The sequence below is a fragment of the Orbicella faveolata genome, unplaced genomic scaffold (assembly GCF_042242905.1).
Source record: "Orbicella faveolata isolate gen_17 unplaced genomic scaffold, um_ofav_v1 contig_36, whole genome shotgun sequence".
In the NCBI taxonomy this organism is placed as follows: domain Eukaryota; kingdom Metazoa; phylum Cnidaria; class Anthozoa; order Scleractinia; family Merulinidae; genus Orbicella; species Orbicella faveolata.
The window spans coordinates 6917505-6940061 of record NW_028301565.1 but is presented as its reverse complement, the minus strand read 5'-3'; the positions used below and the strand labels follow the sequence as shown (position 1 = coordinate 6940061).

The 22557-nt window shown below is 39.5% G+C and overlaps 4 protein-coding genes across 5 annotated transcripts; 2 read left to right on the top strand and 2 right to left on the bottom strand.

Annotated features, from left to right (window-relative positions):
* Window positions 1–1724: 1724 nt before the first annotated feature.
* LOC110064651 (uncharacterized) lies at window positions 1725–7792 on the top strand. The gene is made up of 9 exons (XM_020771729.2): window positions 1725–2026; window positions 3983–4058; window positions 4415–4522; window positions 4649–4722; window positions 4968–5004; window positions 5107–5159; window positions 5732–5804; window positions 6400–6550; window positions 6895–7792. The coding sequence occupies exons 1-9, from the start codon at window positions 1817–1819 to the stop codon at window positions 7163–7165; spliced, it is 1053 nt and encodes a 350-aa protein (XP_020627388.1). The 5' UTR covers window positions 1725–1816; the 3' UTR covers window positions 7166–7792.
* Window positions 7679–10026, bottom strand: LOC110064652 (uncharacterized). The gene is made up of 6 exons (XM_020771730.2): window positions 9860–10026; window positions 9614–9760; window positions 9251–9287; window positions 8483–8601; window positions 8269–8360; window positions 7679–7755 (listed from the first exon to the last, which is right to left on the bottom strand). The coding sequence occupies exons 1-6, from the start codon at window positions 10024–10026 to the stop codon at window positions 7691–7693; spliced, it is 627 nt and encodes a 208-aa protein (XP_020627389.2). The 3' UTR covers window positions 7679–7690.
* Window positions 10027–10133: 107 nt separating this feature from the next.
* On the top strand, window positions 10134–17069 carry LOC110064650 (outer dynein arm-docking complex subunit 3-like). Of its 2 annotated transcripts, none has more exons than XM_020771728.2 (13): window positions 10134–10332; window positions 10595–10716; window positions 11798–11878; window positions 12254–12433; window positions 12994–13344; window positions 13511–13547; window positions 14094–14299; window positions 14482–14540; window positions 14909–14962; window positions 15071–15173; window positions 15838–15993; window positions 16285–16372; window positions 16814–17069. In XM_020771728.2, exons 1-13 carry the CDS (start codon window positions 10266–10268, stop codon window positions 16942–16944), a joined length of 1635 nt encoding a protein of 544 aa, XP_020627387.1. In that variant the 5' UTR covers window positions 10134–10265; the 3' UTR covers window positions 16945–17069. The 2 variants fall into 2 exon arrangements, with proteins under 2 accessions (XP_020627387.1, XP_020627385.1); XM_020771726.2 differs by having other exon boundaries at window positions 14091–14299.
* Window positions 17070–18652: 1583 nt separating this feature from the next.
* LOC110064687 (beta-2 adrenergic receptor-like) lies at window positions 18653–21920 on the bottom strand. The gene is made up of 2 exons (XM_089274648.1): window positions 20784–21920; window positions 18653–19041 (listed from the first exon to the last, which is right to left on the bottom strand). The coding sequence occupies exons 1-2, from the start codon at window positions 21725–21727 to the stop codon at window positions 18987–18989; spliced, it is 999 nt and encodes a 332-aa protein (XP_089130774.1). The 5' UTR covers window positions 21728–21920; the 3' UTR covers window positions 18653–18986.
* Between the last annotated feature and the right edge of the window lie 637 nt (window positions 21921–22557).

The window sequence follows — 22557 nt, the reverse complement described above, 5'->3', positions numbered from 1 at the left end:
GGCATTTAAAGGTGTTATAGCCTTTTTTGGCCTTTTATTCAGCTGTATAGTAAAGCTGTATAATAAAATAGACTTTAAACCCCGGTTTATACTGACCAGACAATAAAGTCCTAGTGGGGGTTCATTTTGGTTTCGTAATTTGCGTTGTGTATAACTTCATTTGCCCTTTTTACTTGTTATCCACCACAGATGAGCGGAAGGACCGTCTCACTAGAATTTCTTCTTCTAAAATCGACTTGTAGCACCATTTTATTTGCACACAACTTGCTAGAATGAGTGGTTTGGTTTCGTAATTCCACGTAATCGAAGTTTATTGTGGTCTTTCCTGTCACTTCCGCCCACCACATCCCTAGGGAGCTGAAGGGATATTTATAAAGTAGATTTGGACTATTTCACCTGTTGACCACTGCAAGCGTATTCGACGATTGAACCTTACCGTTACTCGCAGACTCGCAAGCTATTTCAGTAATTAACTATTTCGTGACAACTTTCTCCGGTTTAAAAAAAGAGGCAAGTACGGCAGGAAAATGAAAACAAAAGTAAAAACCGTAAAATTGCATCCCAGCCTGTCGCATTCTCAGCAAGCTCTACTGCAGTTCAATCTCCACCTCTTCGTACAGTTCGTAGTCAGTAACTACGCCACTATGGCCACTCTGAAACTGGACAATGATGTCCGCTACATCAAGCGCAGGGAGCAAGAAGGCTATAACGTCTATAACCATAAGTGGCTAGAGTAACGCTTAGGTGAAGCTCACTTCGCCTGGCAACGATGGCATACATCTACCATATACCGCAAAAAGAAAACGATTTCCAGCGCAGAGCACTTTGTTCTGGACTGGTACTTTGTTCTGTTCACGAGTAGTAGTTAGTTGAAACTGAGAGGGACTACAGTGTTGCGTCTAATTAGAATGATGGTTCACTCGTCGAGATTGTGCATGAGGAAGGTGCAAGTGTGGGTTGTTTTTAATGTTGCTGCTTGCCTAGCTTGCACTCAAAGAGTTTCTTTCTGGATTACTGCTATTTTCCTCCCGCCTCAACGGCAGTAAAGATTGCCGTATTTCTAGTGTCCACTAAATTTGATCTCGATAAAGAGAGCAGCATTAAAACCATCTTTGGCCGCTGTGGTTACCCAATAGATTCGTATTCCTGTCACAGCATCGCAGTCTTCCCTTCAAAAATAAAGATCTAAAATATCAAAAACCTCAGTAACCCGTTATAGTAGTTAGCGACCTGCACTTTGGACTCAGTAGAAACGAGTGTTCTTCGGGAGAGCCTGTTCGGCACGTCAGCCGGTTCCAGTCCCTCTTGTGCTCACAGAGTTTAGCAAAACTGAGGATAGAACTTTTACCACCAGAGAAAAAGGAACAGACGAGAAATGCGAAATCATGCGCTGATACTTCAACGTTGTAAGGCTGGTTTTACTGGCGTATAAGCCATTAATAACATACGCTGGCGCGGTAACGTGCTGTTAAGTGCCGCCTTTTTCCTACTTTACAACTAATGCTCCCGGGACAATAAGCACTCTTCCCAAAAAACGCTATTCACATTTTATTAGTTTTATAGCGGTCATTTTCGTTTTTTTTCTTCCTCTACAGGGTAACTCCTGGCTACCTCATACAAATACAGAAAATGAAGTTTTTCAGCCACTGTTCGTCATATTTGACTCAGTCAACCGTTTTATGATGCACAAGTCCAGTCCACCAATCTTTCACTTCAAAACGAAAACGAGGCTGGTTGTCAAGGATCTATCGAACGCGACAAAATGGATTGCAAGTAGACCAAAGAATTGTGAAACAAACCTTGAGAATTGTTAGCTATGGATCTCATAGATTTAATTGGTGACTCGAGAACGGACAGCCTACCGGCTGGGTTTCTAAGATCGATCAAAATCAAGTACAAACAAGAATCTTCCCGAGTTTTTCCGCCGGGAACGCCATACAGCACTACAAATGTCGGCACCAAGGCCACTCTGAAGGACGTGGGAGGTCAAAGAACTGGCTCGGCAGCTAGCGGGTCTTCTGTACCGGTATATTGTTAAACAACTCAGTAATCGTGTATTGCAATAATCAAGGTCACTTCGACTTTAATTATCACTTAGTACATGGTGTTTAGGACAAAAAATATGAGCTTTTGTCCTGATTTGTTTACACTGAAAATTTACGGGTCACTAACGCGAGGGTCACAATATCATCATAGTTGTGGGTTTTCTCAATTCCCACTAATAACAGACATTGACTGTTATAATGATCCGCCATCATAAGCGGTTAAGAGCAAATTCGTGTGGCCATCGCACTTCACAGAATTTTCAAACTAATTAAAGCATAATTAGAACGAGTTCTTTAAGTCAGCAGTACATTTACACAAATAGCATGCAGAGTGACACCCTACAGGCAGAACCTTTTCTTACGGTACATATACTTAGTGCAAAAAGGAGATAAAAGAGACTCTGCTTGCAGGGTGACAAATTGAATTTTAAAATGTCCTTCAATTATTCTACTACCGGGGGGGGGGGTTACCCCCAAAGTTTTTTGTGAGGTGTGCAGCCGGAACATTGAAACCCTTGCCCTATTTCAGACCAAAATCTGTGATTTTCCATACCCTGTTTTAGATCTGATCCAAAAGTCAAAGCCCCATTTCAGACCTCTAAAATTACAGTTGAACCTCCAGTTGCAACCACCTCTCCTTAGCGACCAGTTTTTTCAAAATACCAAGAGTTTCCTGGTCCAATCACTGTATTTGGAACCTCTTGTAAGCGACGACCTCTCATTAACAACAGCGACCACTTACAGAGCTAAAAGTTTGAAACTTTCTTTTGTTTTAAACCTCCCATAAGTAACCACTTGACAGATAATAGTGCCTAAATTAAATAATAAGTTGTTGCAACATTATCGCATTCCTGGGTAGTACAAGAGATGGAAATTTCTCAATGGGAGGTATAGTTTATTTTTTTTTCTCGAAATTGACTTTTTACATGAATAAAACATTTAAAACCTGGAATAAATGTCTGCAGTTAACATACGCTACTGAGGCAAAATTTTGACCCAATATGGTCTAAGCTCTCGTAAGTGACCACCTACTGTAAGTGACCACCTAGGCTTGACATTATGGGTGGTCGCTTACAGGAGGTTGAACTGTAATAGTAAATGACCCTAATATATGACCACACTAACCAGAAATGGCTTGCATTTAAGTAAACATTTGGGAAGGGCTATAAATCTGCCAATGTTGATTAGAATCCTGGTAGCCAATGAACTGGATGAAGTTTGATATATTTTTTTAAATAGTCAAGTTTTTCATTTTCAAAAGGCACAGGTTGCTTCAATTTGAAATCAAGGTCTGTGAAATTGTGTAAATACATACAGCTGAACCCCACTATTACAAACTTTCAGGGGGAACAAAAAATTGTTCGAAATAGCGGGAGTTCGAAATAGCCGATAGTGTATGACTGAAAGGCAAATCCAAGAAAAATGGTTTTGATTTCAAAATAACGGGGAATTCAAAATAAGTTCGAATAAGCCAGGTCCAACTGTATTTGTGGAGGGGAAAGGTCATCCTTGGAGACCAAGGGGCAGTTAGTGGGGGCACGGGAAAGTTGAAACGCGGGGAAAAGTTGGCAAAGAAAACTGTGTTGTTTCATACCAGCAGTTAACCACATACAGCTGTAAGGTTAAGGTTGATAGAAAGATGAATTTTGTTCAAACTATCAGGCAGACAACCTGGTATAGTTAAACTATGTATTCTATCAGGATTATAACTTGCTGATAATTAGCAAACCTATACATATCAGGGCTGTCAAAAAGGGCCGTAACCTATAACACCGGCCAAAGCTGAGAATGTATGATGGGCCCTTAATGCTACAGGTGAACTTCCCTATAGTTGATTCAATTCACTCACAAGGTATCAAGTTGGTTACAGGTGTGAAGATCAAGGCTACCAGTGACTCAAAACTTAATGACAGCCCTGCATATCATCTCATTTTCAGAGTTTCATGGGATGGAATGTTCCATCACGACTGATTCAACAGAATAGAAGTACTGGTAATCAGCCACTGTCACCAGGTGCGATGAACTACTGGTATCTTGAATATATTTACCCTTGTTCAGATGAGGATAGTGTGGTCACATCTTGTTTCAGGGCTGAACATTCATTGTTTAAGTGTGTGTGTGTGTTTTTTATATATTTTGTGGCCTATGGTGGCAAACTTTCATTGAGAATGTAATACCGTGAAGGCCTTTTTAAGATTTGTGCAACTCATGTATGGTAACTATCAACTATTCGCACAGTGTAAACACATTTAGTGAATTATTTTGAATAATTACAGGGCTTTATTCTTACTGTCTCAATGTTAGTCTTGAAAGATTATATTTAGGGATTATCATTAACTACTGGTATATTATTTTAAATTAAATCTCAGGTGGATGTGAGGCCGAGAGAGGGAAGTTAGGGTCCAGAATGTCTGCACTCAGTAGACAATCCCTAGGCAGTGCACAGATGAAACCATTCTCAAGGGAAAAGGATGACTGTAAGTCAAAGACTTGTAAAGAGTACAATATTATTTATTTTACTTACATTTGTAAGTTATAAATTTGGACTGGAGTTAAATAGTGTTGTAAATACTAACAAGGATGTTATTTGGCATATAATTTAGTACCAAGGTTGGAGTCTGCTGCTAACTCTGTAAGGAAAAGTCCCTTGCAGAGGAAACTCACACCACTGGTTCAAGTAAGTGATCATGTTTTTTTATTCCCTAAAACCCCTGGACGGCCCTCTAATCTCAAACAATTCCTCATGTGACTCATCTCAGCTTCTATCCTGTTCAGACGGTCAGACCAACTATTAACATACATGGGTAAATTTAAAGCAAATGTAAATTTAAGCTTTGTTCTGAATAGGGTGTCAGTATTGAGTTACCCTTCTTGTACTAATATTTAATCTGGTCTGTTTACTCACTTTGTCATAATGTATAGACTTCATTGCCTGCCATGGGAACCCCAAACGGGCAAGGTAAGCTGGCAAAAAGTAATAGAAGTATTTTTCTGAATACAAAATTCCTCAGTCAAACTCTTTATACAATGTAAGCCTTATGAAATACCTTCCTTTACATAGATAAAAGTATTTTGCAAGATATGGCAGAGGCAAAGAAGGTTGCCCTTGAGAAGGTATGTGGTAGAAGGGCTCCCATTGCGAACAATGTGTCATTGTAATTCAGCCACAGTACTTGGTTGTGGTTTTGGCATGACCTGCACTTACAGAGAGCTTTGTGGTCTGGCAAGTGGTCAAGTCATTTACAAGAAATAGTTAATTTTGCGATGATTACTAGTGCTCTTACTGCTGTGTTTTGCACAATTATTATAGAAGAGGACTAGAAAATGAAGATCTAGCACACACTGTATCAAGTGTTATAAACATTCTGCTAACAGGGTTGTCACTAACAATACTAGTAGGCAGGGGAATGTAAGAATTAGCCAAGGATAAGATTTCTCTGGTGTTAGGCTGCTGGAAGGAGTGAGGGATGGAGGTTAGGGAAACAAAAACAATTGTTCCCAATATGGATTAAATTTAAGTGCAGTTTTTACCCCACATGACTATAATAACATTAGGTTGTGCTGGAAATGCGTGCATAAACCACTGTGTTTATTTCATACTAGGTCTTTTTTAGTATTGCTAAATACACGTGTTGATTTCCTAATTTCCTTCTGCATGTATTTTTAAAGCCCCTTCTCCCTTTCAGTCCATCAAGAAGACAATTCATCCCCAGTCACTGGAAGCAGTGGATAAATGGTTGAAAACAGCTACTGACAAAGGTTAATGAATATTTTAATTCTTAGATATTCTGCTTTCTGTTTTTAATGTTTTAACAAAACTATTGTAAGTTGCAACTACATGTACCATACAGGAGTTTTAAGAGATGTAAGTTATTATTACATTGGCAACTACCACAAGTTGGACCAACACTTCCAGAGCACAAAGCATACACAAGTTCACAGTTTTCATAGATGCCCTTGCTGCTATATAAATATTATATTACTGCAAGAAAAACTTTTATCTTTGGGCAGCTCTTATCTTAGCCTGCTCATTGTCAGGTATAGTCCTACATTTCATCACCCTCTGCCTCAGGTTGCATGCTACCATTATTCTAGAACACAGCTACTGATGTAAGTTGTAGGGTTTCAATGAAGTAAAATGTCCAATTAAATTGACATGGTAACTAGTACAAATTATTTTTATCACCATAATATAAATTTAATGTTCTATAAGATTCACTCTGATTTGCTCAGGCAAAGGATCAACCTAAACTTTTTAAATTTAGAACAAACACCTTGAGCATCAACTTTAATAATAATTATTGTTACTTTTAAAGTTGAAGCTTGTGGTGTTTTTATTCAATTTTTGTTTAAGAGCACGAGTTGGCACTGAAGTTCTTTAGCACCCTGTCTGGAGTAAAGGCAGACAAGATGGGTACGCTCAAATTAAACCATGACCTCTCAGAGGGTAACTGTGAGATCTGCGACAGTGGAAGAATTGAGGAAACTCTAGAGGCACTTGCAAGGTACTGTACATTAGTTGTTAAATTCTGAAATGTCAACCTGTATGAAGCAATGTTGTTGTCCCCTGTTCCAATGGGCCAATACTCATTAATGTAAGTGGTCTATACAATACATGCTTACACCATGGTTTACTGTGTCATAAAACTGTTCTGGAATTTCCTTAGAATGCTAATGTTTCAATGCCTAGTCTCAAATATAATATTTCTCTTCTAGACAACACTGTCAGTTACCTACAGTCACTAATAACTCTCAGTGACACATTAAATAATATTTAATATTATTTCATACAAAATGAAAAATGAAACAAGATTTTTTCATACTCTGCCCCATGCTTGGTATTCCACAGGGAGGACACGATTGCATCGCGGGGTAAACTGCTGTACAATCCCAAGAGGGCTCCAGACATCACCAAACAGTCCTACTACCAGAAAGCCAGACAGCGTCTTCCAGTACATGTGCGACAGCAGTTCCAGACATGGCACCATCTTCCGGTCTACAAGGTACCAAGTGATGCTGCCATAAACAAGAGTTCCATGTTCACACAGCCTCACAGGGCCTATGGACGGCATTTTACCATCCATCCAGAATGGGGACTTCACAAGCCTATTGTGCTGTAATGGAAAAGGTCCAGAAAATCACTGTGTGTGCAGAGTTAGAAATGGCTTAAAGCCTTTGATTGAAAAAAAAGACCTTTTTGCAGAAACTTGCATTCTGTGTTAACACCATTTTCCATGAGTGACAAAGTCATAAGACTAATATTGACCTATTTAATTTTTACTAAGTACTTTCTTGTTTGAGTATGTAGCTGTAAGGTCAACCTTTGTAAAGTTCAATATTTCCAAGCAAGTAGAAACATGTAACGTGTTAGCAAGTAAGGCACAACCATGCTTAAATTTCTGACTAAAAGTCAGACACACAGTCTTGTTACACTGTTTATGACTTATCATAAGAAATTTTTGTACAATAGAAATGATTTGGAATGGCCTAACAAATTTCATACACATATACTTTCAATTCAAACCGAAAGTACAAGTGATATGAACATGCTGATTGTTTTCTTGTGGGAATATTACAAGTAATCTTACAGTGCTAGCATTTACCCTCATCCTCCAAATGAAATTATTGCACTACCTCATGGTAATTTAGTCTTCAAGATCTAATCCAAATTCTTGATACGTAGCTCTTGTTGTAGTGCCATTTATCTCAGCTGTGAATAAACACAAAAATAAAAATTATAAAACTTGTTTTTGACAGTGTGGTACTGAGCAGCCATTCCCCCTAACATAAGCCGCAATGTATGCAAAAATCTAGAAGCTATACATAGCTTTCGGCACAGATCATGCCATATGCACCCAATGCAACAATTGCATTGAAAGCTTGCTGACAAATAAGCCATGTTTTCACACCAAGTGGTGCCACTTAGATGCACAGTATTATTGTTGATTTGGGACAATATCCCATCCTGTGGCATGCTTGCTGACAATAATGACAGAGGTTCAACCCATAAGGCCATCCAAATAAAATGTTTTAATTAGTAACCTTTCAAAATAAAAACTAGCAAAATCAGAAGAGAACAAGATTTTGCCATCTTCATGACAGCAAATTGTCAAGTTCACTATTCCGGTATCAGGTGTGATGATCACTTAAAGATTATTAGTTTTAATTAATAGGAAATGGCATTATTTTCTCACAAGTCTGAATCATGTTTATTTTAAATTACCCAATTTGCCGATGAGAAGCTGGCCCACATCCTTGATCTCATTGTATTCATGAAGCTTCTGTATGTGCTGCTGAAGCTCTTCTTCACTGTACCTGCCCATCACATGGTAAAAAAAATCTGGATTCAATAGACACTCTTAGATGGAGTTCAAGTTCGAAGTAAAATATTCTGAGTTAACAGTTAAGCAACTATAATAACACGATCAACAACTTACTCTTTACTGAGTTCTGCGATGTCATTGTTTAGGATCTCTAACTTTCCATTTAAATCATCAATTTCTTCAAATAGTGAACCTTTGTCTGCAACCACTGTGCTCTGTTGTCTTGATTGAAGCTGAAAAGTTGAGTACAATCAACTAAATTCAGTCTTGAAAGGGGTCTTGAAATTTGTTAGGTGCTATTAAACCTCCATACAGTCCTCCCTAATGCTCCTTCTTTCCTCATTTTATTTGAGACAACAATATTTTTCCCCATGAAAGGTTTATACCGGTATTATGGTCATAAGCCACTTGTCACTATATTTTAAAGCAGTTAAGCAGCCCGGGGCAGGAGGGGGGAATTCCCATATAAAAATCACAGGGTGCTCGTCGTACGTTTTAGGGGTTAAAAAAGCAGTTTTGGTACCTCTTAAGGTGTTCAGCCTCAAAAGGTCCACAGCGGGAGCTTTTGCAGTACTTTTTAGGGTACTGAGCTGAGAAAAAAAATATGACAGCAGATAATGTGTTGTTTTAGAATTGGCACCTCTCAGGAGTGGAAAAAATTTCAAGCCACACCCAAAAATCAGGATCTTGGTATCTCATAGGGGTTCTTTCCAAAATTTCCAACAAGCACCCCCGTCATTTTTATATGGGAGTCCCCCTCCCCCCCTTCCCCCGGGTTGAGCAGATTGTGTATTCAAATTTTATTGCAATATAAAAAGTTGGCCCAACAAAATGAGAGAGGATTCCTACAACCTCAAACGATTGTGAAACTGATTTACTTACAGGTGACTTAAAAGGTTGCCTCAATTTGGAACTGCTCCTGTAAAAATATAAAGGAGTAAATGAGTCAGTGTTGTATAAATATGCTAGTGATTATATTTTCACATGCAAAACTTTTGAATTATTTGAAAACACAGCCACAACAGTAAGGTACGTCGTTGTCTCGTGATGACTCAAATTCTCCCTACACTTCCCATAAGGTTTCAAACGCTCACAATGACAACCAATGATGGCAAATTCCTAACTCCCGGGGGGCAAGAAATTGTCAAATACAGGGTGGGGTAAGGTTGATGCCTCTATTTGATCGATACATAATTATAAATCAAAGCTGTCATCTAATTAAGCTTATAAACTGCTGACATTTGCCTTGAGACCAAAGGTCGTTTCCTTGACGTCCCAGGTGTTGTGTTCGGCTTTGTAGTATTTTGCGTTCCCCAGAAACATTTCGTATCACTATCTTTGGCGTTCAGAGAATAAACCCTGGTGTCTTCTTTAGCAGTGAAGTGGCTGCATCTACAAAAAGATTGACCAAAATAAAAAACTTAATAAGCTTTTTGAGCTTTTAACTCTGAGCTTAGCTCGGCTGCGCCCCCAGAGAGAGTAAACGCTTACATTATTTGCTCGCATTCCAAACGCTGTAATACTTTCTCAATTTGTCGGGAAGGAAACGAGGACATCTCCAATATTTCGGCTAAAGTAAGAGGTTCATTTCTCGCTTTCAAAGAGTTCAAAACGCAATCTTCAGCATTACCCGTGTTTGACTGGATGTTTGCCGCCATTTTGTAAATTTGCGCGGTATCGAATATCGCTTTTTCATTGGCTGAGAAAATTTAGGACTGCGTTCATCACTGGCCAGTCATTACCGCTGTTGACACAGGCGCGATATTTTGTACGGTTGTCTTGACAACGGGTCAAGGAGATGAAGTTGCTTCACAGAGAAACAAACTGGTGATAGGTGTGCATTTCGTTTTGTTGGAAGTGTTTATAGGTTTGAAGTTCAATCCAGAGAGCGGAAAATATGTCGGAGGGAGCAGTTCCCATTACAGAAGAGATCGAAGAGCTCAAAAAGAAGCTTGCCCTTTTAGGTAAGCCTTGATCGACCACATTTTCAGGCAAAGTGTGAGGATGTCACAATTTTGTGTTCACTTTGACATGAATCGATGAATTTGCTGGACTGTTTTTCTCATGGCCACAAGCTGACCAAATTTTGCTTCTGTACAACTAATTTCTTCTCTTAATCGTTTTCCAATGATGATGAAAGATCGAAATACAGTATTATTCAAACTGAGTTGTGTAATACTTCTAATGTAAACTCATTTAGTTCGCTCTGATATTAAATCTAAACAGATGGGGACAGGAAAGCTTACTACGAAAGTTCTCAATGGACTATGAAAAAGAATAAAGATACAATCGTCAAACTGAGGGAGAAAAATAAACGTCTGCGTTCCGATTTGGCAAAGAAAAAGGCGGTAAGTAAGAACTTAATGGGAAAGGGCATGCATTGCAACATTCCATTTTTTATCCGCACCCTCCCCCCCCCCCCCCCCCTATGGAAGGGCAGATTCCGACACCTTAGTTTTTTGTTGTCGGAACTTTTGAAGTTTGCATCCGAGGGGTTCAAAATTTTGTCGGCTTCTTTGAAAAAATATTCTGACAGGCCCTGTGTCAGAGGTTGCCTTCCATAACGGGTGTGGGTAAGAAATAAAATGGAATGTCCCATTAACGTAGAAACAGTGAAAATCTGTAAGTGAAAATGTACATGTACATCATTTGCATAGGTTTAATTTGTGATAAGGTTCAGTTCTATTATTAACTAATGAAAATGTTATATACTATACTATACTATACTATACTATACTATTTTCTACTATACTATACTATACTATACTATACTATACTGTACTACACTACGCTACACTATGCTAGCTATGCTATGCTATGCTATGCTATGCTACACTATACTATACTATACGTACATTGTTGTACATGCTTGCTTCATAGGGTAACTTGATTGTCATGATTTCTATATCTTGATTTGCACAGTTGTAGAAATGAATTTTATAAAAGCACAAATGCTACATGCAAATACATGGTACCTGTTATTTAAAAATCAGGGAATGATTCATGTAATTAAGCAAGGCCTTAAGGAGGTTTGGGTATGCTCCACCTGAATAAGACTGGTACAAACCAAAAAGGCAAACAACCTCCCTATGGGTGAGGGAGAATTAAAATCACCTCAACCCTACTCCTGGGTATAGTCCACCTGAAATAGACTTGTACAAAACAAAAAGGCACACAACCTCTCTTTTGGGGGTGGGAGAATTAAAATGCACTCATCCCTCCACCTTTTAAAATTGATATATTTCTTATTTTGGGGGAGTTATTGAGATTACTGAAGATGTGAATCCCAAGGCAAGGGGGATGAGGTTTACAGTCTCTTCCATCTCCTACTCCACTCCTATGAAAAAATGTGATCCCCTGGATCCCCTTAAATTACTGGTAAAATGGATACCTTTGCCATTTTTTTCAAAATCTTGTCTTTATCTTTAGGGAGATGAACAAGTAATTGATGATGCATTCAAAGAAAGAGATCCACAAAGACACTGTGCAATGAGAGGCATGTCAGGCAAGGTATAGCAAATTATAGTCTTCTGTTCTACTCCATATGCAAACTTGACTTCCAACACTTGATATTCCATATTGCACTTCATAGAACCCTATGAAATTTCTGTTGTAACAAATTTTAAAAAAAACATAAAAATAAAAAATCAGCAATCTAGTAATTCACCATGTACAGTTGAATCAAGTAACAGGGACTAATAACAGGGACTAAGCACTTTGCTTAGGGTTAGGGTTTAGGGTCAAGCACTTATGAGCAGAGGTTCCCTCTTTTTTCTCACCTATGAGAGGATTATTAATAAAAGCCTGTGATTGATCTGCACTGTATTATTTTAGACCAGTTTGTCATGGTTTTGCTATTCTTAATTTACAACATGTCTGTTACAGGCTGCTATCACTAAACTGGACCAGCAAGTGTGTGAGGCAGTCAAGAGGCTGAATGCTTTGAAACACCAGAAAAACACTCGTCAGAAGAAACTGGAACTTTTGCAAACAGAGTACAATCAGTTGATCACGGATGCTGAAGAAGTGTCCAACACAGATGCTGGAGAGTCAGCTGAGGCACAGGTACTGAGGCTGAATAAAACTATTAAGATACATTATCAGTGCTGGATATAACAGCTGGTCATCAAACATTGTCCAACCAAATTTTGAAATTATTCTATAAATTTTGTAGTATGGCCAAACAGCATGTCTGAGCACCAAAATAATTTTTGTTGTGAGAATCTTTTGAAATTGGCTTATTACACCAACAATTACACAACATTGTCTTGGTTCTGTTTTTTGTTAAGTCAACGTCTTTATTCTATTTAATATGTATAAAGTCATTCATTAGTATAGTAAAAGTAACACCTGGTGTCACAAACTTTTATTTATAGTAAGTTAACATATTTTATTTATATTTACATCTAGTAACTCGAGTTGTTGTAACTGGCGATGACAGATGTTTCTGTTGAAACAGTTACATGTTTTTCAAATGCGGTACTGTCCTTTTCCTTACAACTACACAATGTCAGCGGCATCAATGCTTGAAAAAAAACATTTGGTTTTAATGTGAAGTTTAATTTTACTAATATTCTTCTTCTTTGAATTTATGACTTCATTTGTAAATTTATTCCCTATGCTAGAAACTACGTGCTTTGGAGAACAGCCTTGACAAAATGCAGCTGAAGTTAAATGAGGGGAAGAAAATCAAGACAATCTACGAGGGTCTGTTGGAGCAATTGAAGGAAGAGCGCCGCACTTGGCCTAATCAGCTCAATAATCTTGAGAGAGCTATTTATGCTCAAAGGGAAGAACTTAAAGAACTGAATGCGATGAACCATGATGCTCAGATTGCTCGTGAAGCTGCAAAGGCAGAACTCTCTAAGCTGGAGCAGTCAGTGTATGAGAGGAAAAAGGAGAGAGAAAGGGAATTGGCCCAGTACAAGAAACAAGCTGAAGAGAAGAAAGATCATGCCGAGAAAGTTGAAAAACGGGTAAGAATAAATTATCCAGGGTGGTTACAAGACATACCATGTTACACTGTGACTACTCCAATCAAGTCCACCCAACAAAATTCACAAAGGAACCCATAAAGGTTACCATTATCTTACTTTTTTGGTGGTAGTTCTGTTAACCATGCTCTGTTCATCTATTTAATAGCTGCAAAGAAGCTCTCTTCAGCAGGAGGATCTTACGGGTGAGTCACAACAATTACATTTATCAGATATACATGTACCTGCAGTGACCTTTTTGGAGCTATAGTGCCAGGAGTTTGAAGAACACAAGACCATATTCAAAGACATGCAAAGGTTTTTCAGGACTTTCCAAAGATTTGCAATTGAAAGAACACAGCACGAGCACTCTTCCCTTAAAATCAGAAAATTGGGAAGATGTAGCATCACATACATGGACTTTTCTTTTCTTGCATCAGTTCGAGTTTACATGTTTTTTGAAAGTGTGTATGACTAGCTCAAATTTGTTGGCTAAGTATGAGAAATTGGTATGTAAGCACCAGTAGGTATATAAGATCAAAGTTTTTGACTAACAGGTGTGAAACTCTTATTAGATTGCTTGAAGGACTAAACATCAAAAGTTGAGACTTGATGAAACAGACCCCTAACTGTTATGCAAATACTTTAGTTTTGGAATTTCTTCAGTCTACCATTTACTTGTTTGATCATGTATGTGTGGTATTTATTCTTACCTCCAAACAAACAAACCTTCTTTTCTTGTCCCGTAGTAGAACAGAAAGCAGTACTGTCTGGTGAGGAACAAGAACGTAAGATTACAACATACGAGGAAGCCATGAACAAAATAAAGGACACTACAGGGGTGTCTGACATCAAGGAGGTGGTGCAGCGTTTTCTGTCTCAGGGTGAAACACAGAAGCACCTGGAACAGCTCAAGACTAACAATGAAAAGATGCTTGTCAGGTTAAAGGAAGAAAAGGTACCGTTTCAAGGCTTGGGTTTACTTTGATGTTGCAGTATCCTGAAAAATCTCTCTGTTGGACTTATTTATTGCTGTTGTAGAGAAAATACATATTACATGTTATGATCATTTAGTTGCAAATTATTTGTTTATTTGTGTGTTTGTTTATTTAATTGTTGTCAAATGTAATCACTCTTTAGGAGAAGCTAAGAATGGAGTATGAGGAGATGAAATATTCTGGAGAAGCGAAGTTGTCCAGGTACAACAGTTATTGCGTAAATATTGTCCATTTAGAGTGAGACTTTTTTATATCTTCCCTTGGACTTGTCATTTAATTTTCACAGATTTAATCGTCAGAATTGTGCATAAAAATTGTACAATCATCCTATCAATCAGTGATTGCAAAATAGCTAAACTTTAACCACTTGTTGCTAAGTGTTGAAGAGTTTTATACGGTTTGAATCAGATCTCGGTTTAGTTTCGGCATTTTGAATCAACTTATGCACTAAAAAGTCTTAAGCAGTGAAGAAAAAGAGTTAAGTAATTCTTGTTACACAAGCTGTGAAACGTGGAAGCTCTGGACGGTGTAAATACCTTGTAGTAATCTTTATTATTTCTATTCCTCAGTGGACAGAGAATGCTGGAGGAATTTCAGCAACGCCTTGCTGACGAGGAAAAACGGTAAGAAAAGTTATTTTTTACATTTGTCGTGGAATGAATGTTTCAAATTATGAAGAACCCCAGCAATGCTTTTTGTGAAATAATCCTATATTACTGATTTGTTTGCAGATGTGCCGATTCACAAGACCGTCAGGACCGAGCTAACAAAACCCTGGTTAACGTTAAAGCTGGAATTGAGCATTTGGCTGATAAACTGCAACACCTTAAAGCGGTAAGAACTAATCATGTATCCGGATCCAGACCTTCAGCTAAGGGGATTGGGTGGGGGGTTAGAGGAGGCGGCTTTGTTTTGCTTGCCCTGCCGTCTTTTCCTCCCGCCAGGCCCCTCCTCTAGATCCGCCACTGACATCTGTTAGGTTTCTTCAAACTCGAGAGGACAAAAAACGATAGACTGATTCAATGTAATGAAGGTGAATTTGATGAACTCACGTACCTATGTGGAGCTTTTTTATCGACTTCGGAAGGAGATCACACCCAGTTGTCGTATACTAGAGACTAAAGTTGACTGATTTAGCCAATCACAACACACGCATGTAGTCTAATAAACCAATCAGAACTCGAAGCGAAAACATGCAGCCCACACGCGACTTTTCCCGCGCTTGCCATCGGTTACAGGTTTCACATTTTCCCACGCCTGCGACTCGTTATATAATTTCCCGCGCTTTCCACCCTAACGTAACATGTTTTCGCTTCAAGTGCTTATGTATAATTTACGATGGTATTTGTTGGCTATGGCTAAAAACCGCTTTGACATGCTGTGTATTAATTTACTAAATGGGTACCGAAAACTCTCAATTCAAATAGTCCATTTTCGTTTTCGTTCACGAACCTCATCGCTTCCCTCTGTAAACTATCCCACTTTTTTTTGTCTACAGCCCAAAGGTCACGTGCCCCAAGCTCAGTTGTCCCCAACCTCCGACGAGTACATCCTGGACTTACTTGGTACTTGTGAACAGAAGCTACTCAAGTTAATGGATGACTTAGGAGGAAAGGATATCAATGACGTCATGAAAGAAATGGAAGACGCTGAGGTAATGCTCAAATTCTCGAGTTATTTGGGCATCATTTTGTTGGGCAGAAAGAAATTTCGATAATTCCAGTGTCATATATTTTCTTCAGAACATAATTTTCAAACGAATTAGTTCTCAAAACCTCGGCATGACAGATATTTTCCCTAATGCCTTTCATTTCATTTCCTTCTCGAGATCTGAAGAGTTTGGGTTGAAACGCTCTTTTATTCTAAGATTTTCACGATCTGTATTCTTGTGACCTGGCTAACAGCAGGTAAGAGGAAATCGCTAAATGGGTCTGTTGTTTTTCAGTTCCGTACCACAATGGAGGGCAAGTTGCCGCAGTTTAACACCCGAGTTAAGCTACCCATGACTTCTGATCGCCTGGCTGCGTACGATGGTAAGTTAGGAATGTCTGCACGTAACAAGGAAAATTTTTCAGAATAAAAGGGCTTAGAAGTACGGACATGAATAGCTGTAGCCGATGTACGTGTAGTTGGCGTATACAAAAGGAAATCACATACATAGGGCGCGCGCTTCCCAAAACCTCGGGTTCTATGGTACCCCTTCGCATGCCTGCCAGGAAATACAGTTAGTTGAAACTGCCACTGGCTAACCGATTGAGATAGATGAGATATATTACATATTCTGTTTTATCTACTCCGATAATGCCAGCATTTTTTTCAGTCTAGGCCCAGACCTTTACTGCAGATAAAAATTGTCATTTGCCGTTCATGTGTTGGGATGGTCCTGTTCTACAAGACAGAATAGCGGATACGTGGTGTAACAAAAAGAATTTTGCTAACTTGACCGTTGTTAACGACCTGAACTTTTTTTTCAGATGACGAGGAGAGCGGAGATGATGAAGATGTCCTCTCTAGGAACGCCATTAAGCGCTACTCTCAACAGATTGTAGATTCTAAGACTAAAAAGCATAAAACTCGCAAGGGGAAAAGAAAGACGAAACAATGAAAACACTCATTAAAATATGTACATTCATTCATGTTTACTGGATTATGGTTAAATTGGTTTGATTTTCGCTGTTTTAGAGGCTACTTCTTGTATTATAACAGTAATAAAGTAAAGCTATAGTTGTATTCGACTGATTCATTTCATGAGTGTGCCTTTTGATGGGGGCCTTCCTCGCAGCTCAGTATATTTGCTCTCTCCTCAACTGGTTGTCTTTCGTTGCAACCGTTGTTATAGCTCGCAACGGAGGACAAGTCACGTGGTGGTGCTTGAGATTGCATCCTTTTTCTAAGCTATCCCGGTAACTTCTCCTGCGAGCGTAATCCAAGCCCATTTCCCTAATTTAAAAGAGCGCAAAGAGCGACTTTGTTTTGACGAAGGGCTAAAGCTCCGAGCGTCAGCTTCAAAAACTCGGCGGTTAATTTATATTTATAAAAAGCTTATTTTGTAACAGTCAGTAGGACTTGAAAGCCTTTCCTAAAATACTCAGTTGGTATGTAGAGGAAATTTCCTTGAAGTTTGAATATCTCGTCTCCAGATCCCGCGCGTTCGGTCAGCGATGACCAAACGCGAGACGCTCTGCACTGGCAAATTGTGGTGTAAGACCCCACATAACGTCCTCAGCTGTACCTTAGTACCCCCTGAAGGAAATTAAAAACTGAAACAACAGCGTCAACATGTGCGCTTCACAAGAAGTCCGACGATATCAGAACACCCAGGATAGTGAGTTGTCGCGGTTGGGAGTTATGCGCATTGTCACGCATATGCATTTCTAGTTATTTCTCCGGGTTGAATCTAACTGTTCTGATTGCCACTGCATGATGACCAGTCAGCCAAGCGGTCGATATCAGATTGGAGGGCTTGGATGTCGGTTTCGAGGTTAAACAGCTGTCTGTACACCCTTGTGCCATCAGCAGACATTTTGAGAAAGGACAATATGCTGGATGTTACCCGCAAAAGGATCGTGGCCTCTGGGAACGAGATTGACAATTTCTTTGAAGCTTTCAGCTTGACAATGTATTCATTGAATGGCATTGGATAAAATATGTAATGGATTCATTGAGGGACGTGACATTTTGGCCTCCTAGCTTTTCCGTAGAGGTTCAGTGTGTCCTCAAACACAAATCCAAAATGACCGATGATTGTCGCGTTTTTAATTTCTCCGGCATACTGTATACTGGGCCTAAGATATTCCTGCATGTAAATCATATGATTATTGTGATCTCCTCGTCTTCGAAAAGTCTCGTTTTCAAAATTTTTGTTCCCACTAAAACGCAAAGCCAGGACTTTCAAATTCCTCCGGTTTGAAAAACGTTTTGGAAACGCTCCGTTTGCGTGACGGATTAGTGTGGACGGTACGGTGGGCCTAACCGTAGAAATAAAGTTGCATTTTCAAATTGCTTCGGCATAGTGTGGACGGGGCCTTCAAGAACTCGTATTAAAAGTGGACTGTTTTGCGAGTGAAACGTGAGTTATCCTAATGCCTTTTAGGTGTAGGTGAGAGCTTTGTTTTCTTCAGTTTTAATTTATCCTTGCGATGATAGACGACATTCTACTTTCGCCCGAACACAAATGCAGGGTTATCGTCGAAAAAACGAGAACTTTTCAGTCTTAGCCTCCCACGCTCATGACGAGCCCTAAGAGCGTCTGCGTGGGAGGCTAGTGGAATTTATAGAAGGAACGCTGGATTCAAATAACTGGCGAACTGAAACCTTGTGAAAATAAAGGCTTTAATGGTAACCAGTGAGAATTATAACAAGGCTCAAACAATCTATCTTTCCCCACTTTCTGTCATTAATCTTTTTTGGTAAATTCCTGAAACTAATTATGAAGGAATCAAGATTAATGAGCATTTGATCACGCTGTGTTTGTTACTAAAACAACACTCAAGTTATTATTCAACGAGAGTTCCCAGATGCGTAACAAACATCTCATCTGCCTCGCATGCTTCTGGCTCTTGCATTCCAGACAACGGTCGACATGTTTTAATAGACGGAAGTCTTCTGAGGTACTTAACGGCTTTTTCTTGTCCCGAGGGTTTTAATTTACCCGCAGGGTACAGCCTGAGTACCATCGGGTCGAGCCTGAGGCCTGAGCGAACTGAACCAGGAGCCATAATCGGGGACGGAGACCGTAAGTCTCGGGATTCGCGCGTACCTATGATATGGGACAATTCTTCTATTTTTAGAACAAATTGCGCCATCCTGACGTCATATATCCGCGCGGATTCACGCACATGTCGGGGGCTCTCGCGTGGATGTTGTCACGTTGCGTGATCAAATGGTGAGAGTTGAGAAATTCTCTTGTGTATTTTTCACAGGGATGGCAGGGAATAAGGCAGGGAATACGAACCAGGGCGCTTATATGTAGTTTAATGCTCTGAGCTAACGGAAAAGGTGGGTTTTTCAGGGTCGAAAACAAGACTTCAATCTCACGCTGGGAATGAATAATAAGATCTGCTCACGCTGGTTGTAAGCTTACGCGTATGTTTTTGCGTTTGTTCTGACTTAAGAATATAGCAAGAAAACTCTCTACTCTGGTATCGAGTTAATTTGTGAGTTTCTCAGACAATGGTTCATCATAACCAAAACCTGTTTTGACGGTTTCTTATTGTTTCTGCTTGTTTGATGGGTTTGCAAAAGTTTTTGAAAGGAAAGTCTGACGCGTACAATTAGCTCATTTGCATCGTGCAGTTCGTGCACTTTCAAGTCCGAGTCGGTGTTTTCAATTGTCAACAAATCTTGACAAAGATTTCTTTCGTTATCTTTTGTGCTGAGCTGCTGTAACAAATTTCACGAACGCAAAAAAGGCTACTAACATCATGTGTCTTTCTTCAACATAAGCATAGTGAAGTTTTACACTGCGAAAATGAAAATAGACAAGGAAATTTGATAACTCGATCAACAAAATCGAAATCGTTATTCCAAGTTGATTAAAGAAAGCGTCATCGTAACTTTGCTGATTATTTCTGCTTTGTTCACATATTTTCAGTTTAGCTTTTAATATGTTCTCAAACATTTATCAATCTTAAACATATTTAAAAGCTATAGAGTTATTGTTTGAGTTCGATGTACGCTTTCACACGAAAGTGCAGTGGAAGTACAATTTGTCATGTTTACTGACTGTACAAAACACGCATCGGCGGGCGCTCTCATTCATCGACAACAGAGAATTTACTGGATTTTTACACGAATAAAACTGAGCAGTATCTACGGACGTAAGTTATTGGGCCTTGATGAAACATCAAGCGTTGCTTACAATTCAAGCGAAACTCAAACTAGCAATTATTTTGTTTTACTTTTCGGTCGCGATAGACTGACAAATTCCTCGCAAGCGTGTGGCAAGAAGAGCTAGGAAACTATGACGACCTGAAGCTCTGCTATATCTAAATATATCCAGCTAGTTTTTTGCTGTGTAATGGAAAAGCTGTTAATCTTCAACATATGTGAAATTTAAAGTGGAGTAATGTACAGCTCATGTAAAAGAAGCATCCGTCGGAACACAACTTGGTCAGCGATATATATAAGCTTACAGCGGAACATACCTAAATTTGACACTGTCTTACTTCACTCAAACTGGAGCAGCTTACGACGAAAATACTTAAGCAAAATTCCAACAGACGTGAACGCGTTGAGTTGTGGGCCAAACACGTGAAAATTTTCGGGAATTTCGGACGCCATTTCCTCCGCGCGACATCCGCAAAAATCCTCGCAGCAAGTACGCGCGTGTGCCGCAGGCTATGGCGCAATTTGTTCTAAAAATAGAATTATTGTCCCATATCATGGGGACAACCCTAATACTAGAAATGGCGCGCGCTTACGGTCTCCGTCCCCGATTATGGCTCCTGACTGAACATATTCGGATACACAGCTTTGAAGCGCTTGCTACGGAAAGCAAACAGAAAGGGATTCAGCGCGGAATTGAGATAACCAAACATGAGCAGTATTACCCTGGCCTCGGCTGGGATGTTTGACCCGCACGACTCGCAGAGAACGGCGACAATGCTTACCGAGGAGTATGGTAACCAGCAACAGAAAAAAGCCGCTACAAACATGGTGGTAGTTTTTACCGCTCGAACGTTTTTAAAATAAACTTTTCTTTCTTTTGTGGTTGGCTCATTTCCTTGAAAGCCCCTAAGTTGTATACACACCATATGGTAAATCTTGATATGAATTGCACAGGCCATTAGAAGCGGGAAAATAAAATTTAGTAAAGAACTTAGCGTCAAGTAAATCGGAGTGAAAGGAAAATAGCAGACGCTGTTGTAGACGAACTTCTCGTGTGTACGCCAGCCCATGATGGGAAGTAAAGCGAACAGCAAACTGTATAACCAGATAATGAGGCTGATAATCACAGCTTTCCTTCGAGTCATGAACCCGCAACGGCGAAAGCGATTCAGAGGATCACTAAGGCTCTTGTAACGATCAACGCTGATGGCCAAAAGGGTCAAAATCGAGGTAGGTACAGTGATGAGGTAAACCGTGATCCAGGCCTTGCACATTCTTTCTCCGTGTTTCCAAACCCCTCCTAAAAACAGTCCCTCGATGTCAAATGGCACGGCAAGAGACACGGTAAGAAGATCTGAGCACGCCAACGAGAAAATAAAGAGGTTTGTTGGAATTTTGCGAAGGTTTCTGTGGGCAGCTATTGCGTAACAGACCATGAGATTTCCAACGATTGCTACTGCCACTATTAATACATGGCACGTCGCAACTGGATAGACGAAACTTGTTGGCAAGGAGAAACTTCCTGTAGCGCTTGAGTTAGGTTCGGATGTATTGTTCATCTTCAAGTCTTGTTGACCGCTTCTCTCCTTTCAGGGCTCCGTAGGTTTTACAGAAATGTTTCTAGAAGAACAACGTTTCCATTGCGGGAGAAATGTGGCGCTATCTCACTTTTGCAGTTGTACCTGACACTGTTGCCAGAGAGTAGAGCGAAGCGTACTAGTCAGGAAAAGGTTAAAACTTCAAATAAAAAAACTCGCCGAGTAATCCCTGCGTGTTAATTGTTTCCGGAATCTGTCAAAGTATATTCACGTATGTGACCTTCAAAGCCTGTCTGACAAGCCCAGTTCACACCTACATTTAAACTCGTTTAAATGTTGTCCAACTGGTCTAACATGGTTTCACATATTGCTTACTTTCTATTTAGATTTTCAATTTTCTTACAGTGAAATCGCATCCGGGAACTCGTTTAAGTGAAACTTTATGTGGAAACACCCAGCCTCTAATTTATGTCACTACCCTTAACTCCGTTAAGCTGGAGATCTTTTGACAAGAATGAACCAAGTATAGAGCTAGGTTTCGGGTCATCTGTTTTTCGTGATTAGATCGGAATTTTGAATGATTATCCGAAATATTTACGGCTTGTTGTTTATCACAGTCTGTCCAGTCCAGCCACTTCTCGAATTGTGGTTTACTAAGAAATGGACTTTGAATTAAGGTGTGCTACAGGGCTTAGTGACGCACAGTGGAGTAAAAACATCACATATATTAACCGACAAAGGAAATGATATAACGTGCATCAGTTCACAACGGTTACAAGATCAAAAAGAATTAACTTTTGCTTGGTTGAAAACAAATTCCTTTCTACTATTTACTGACAATTTCATATACC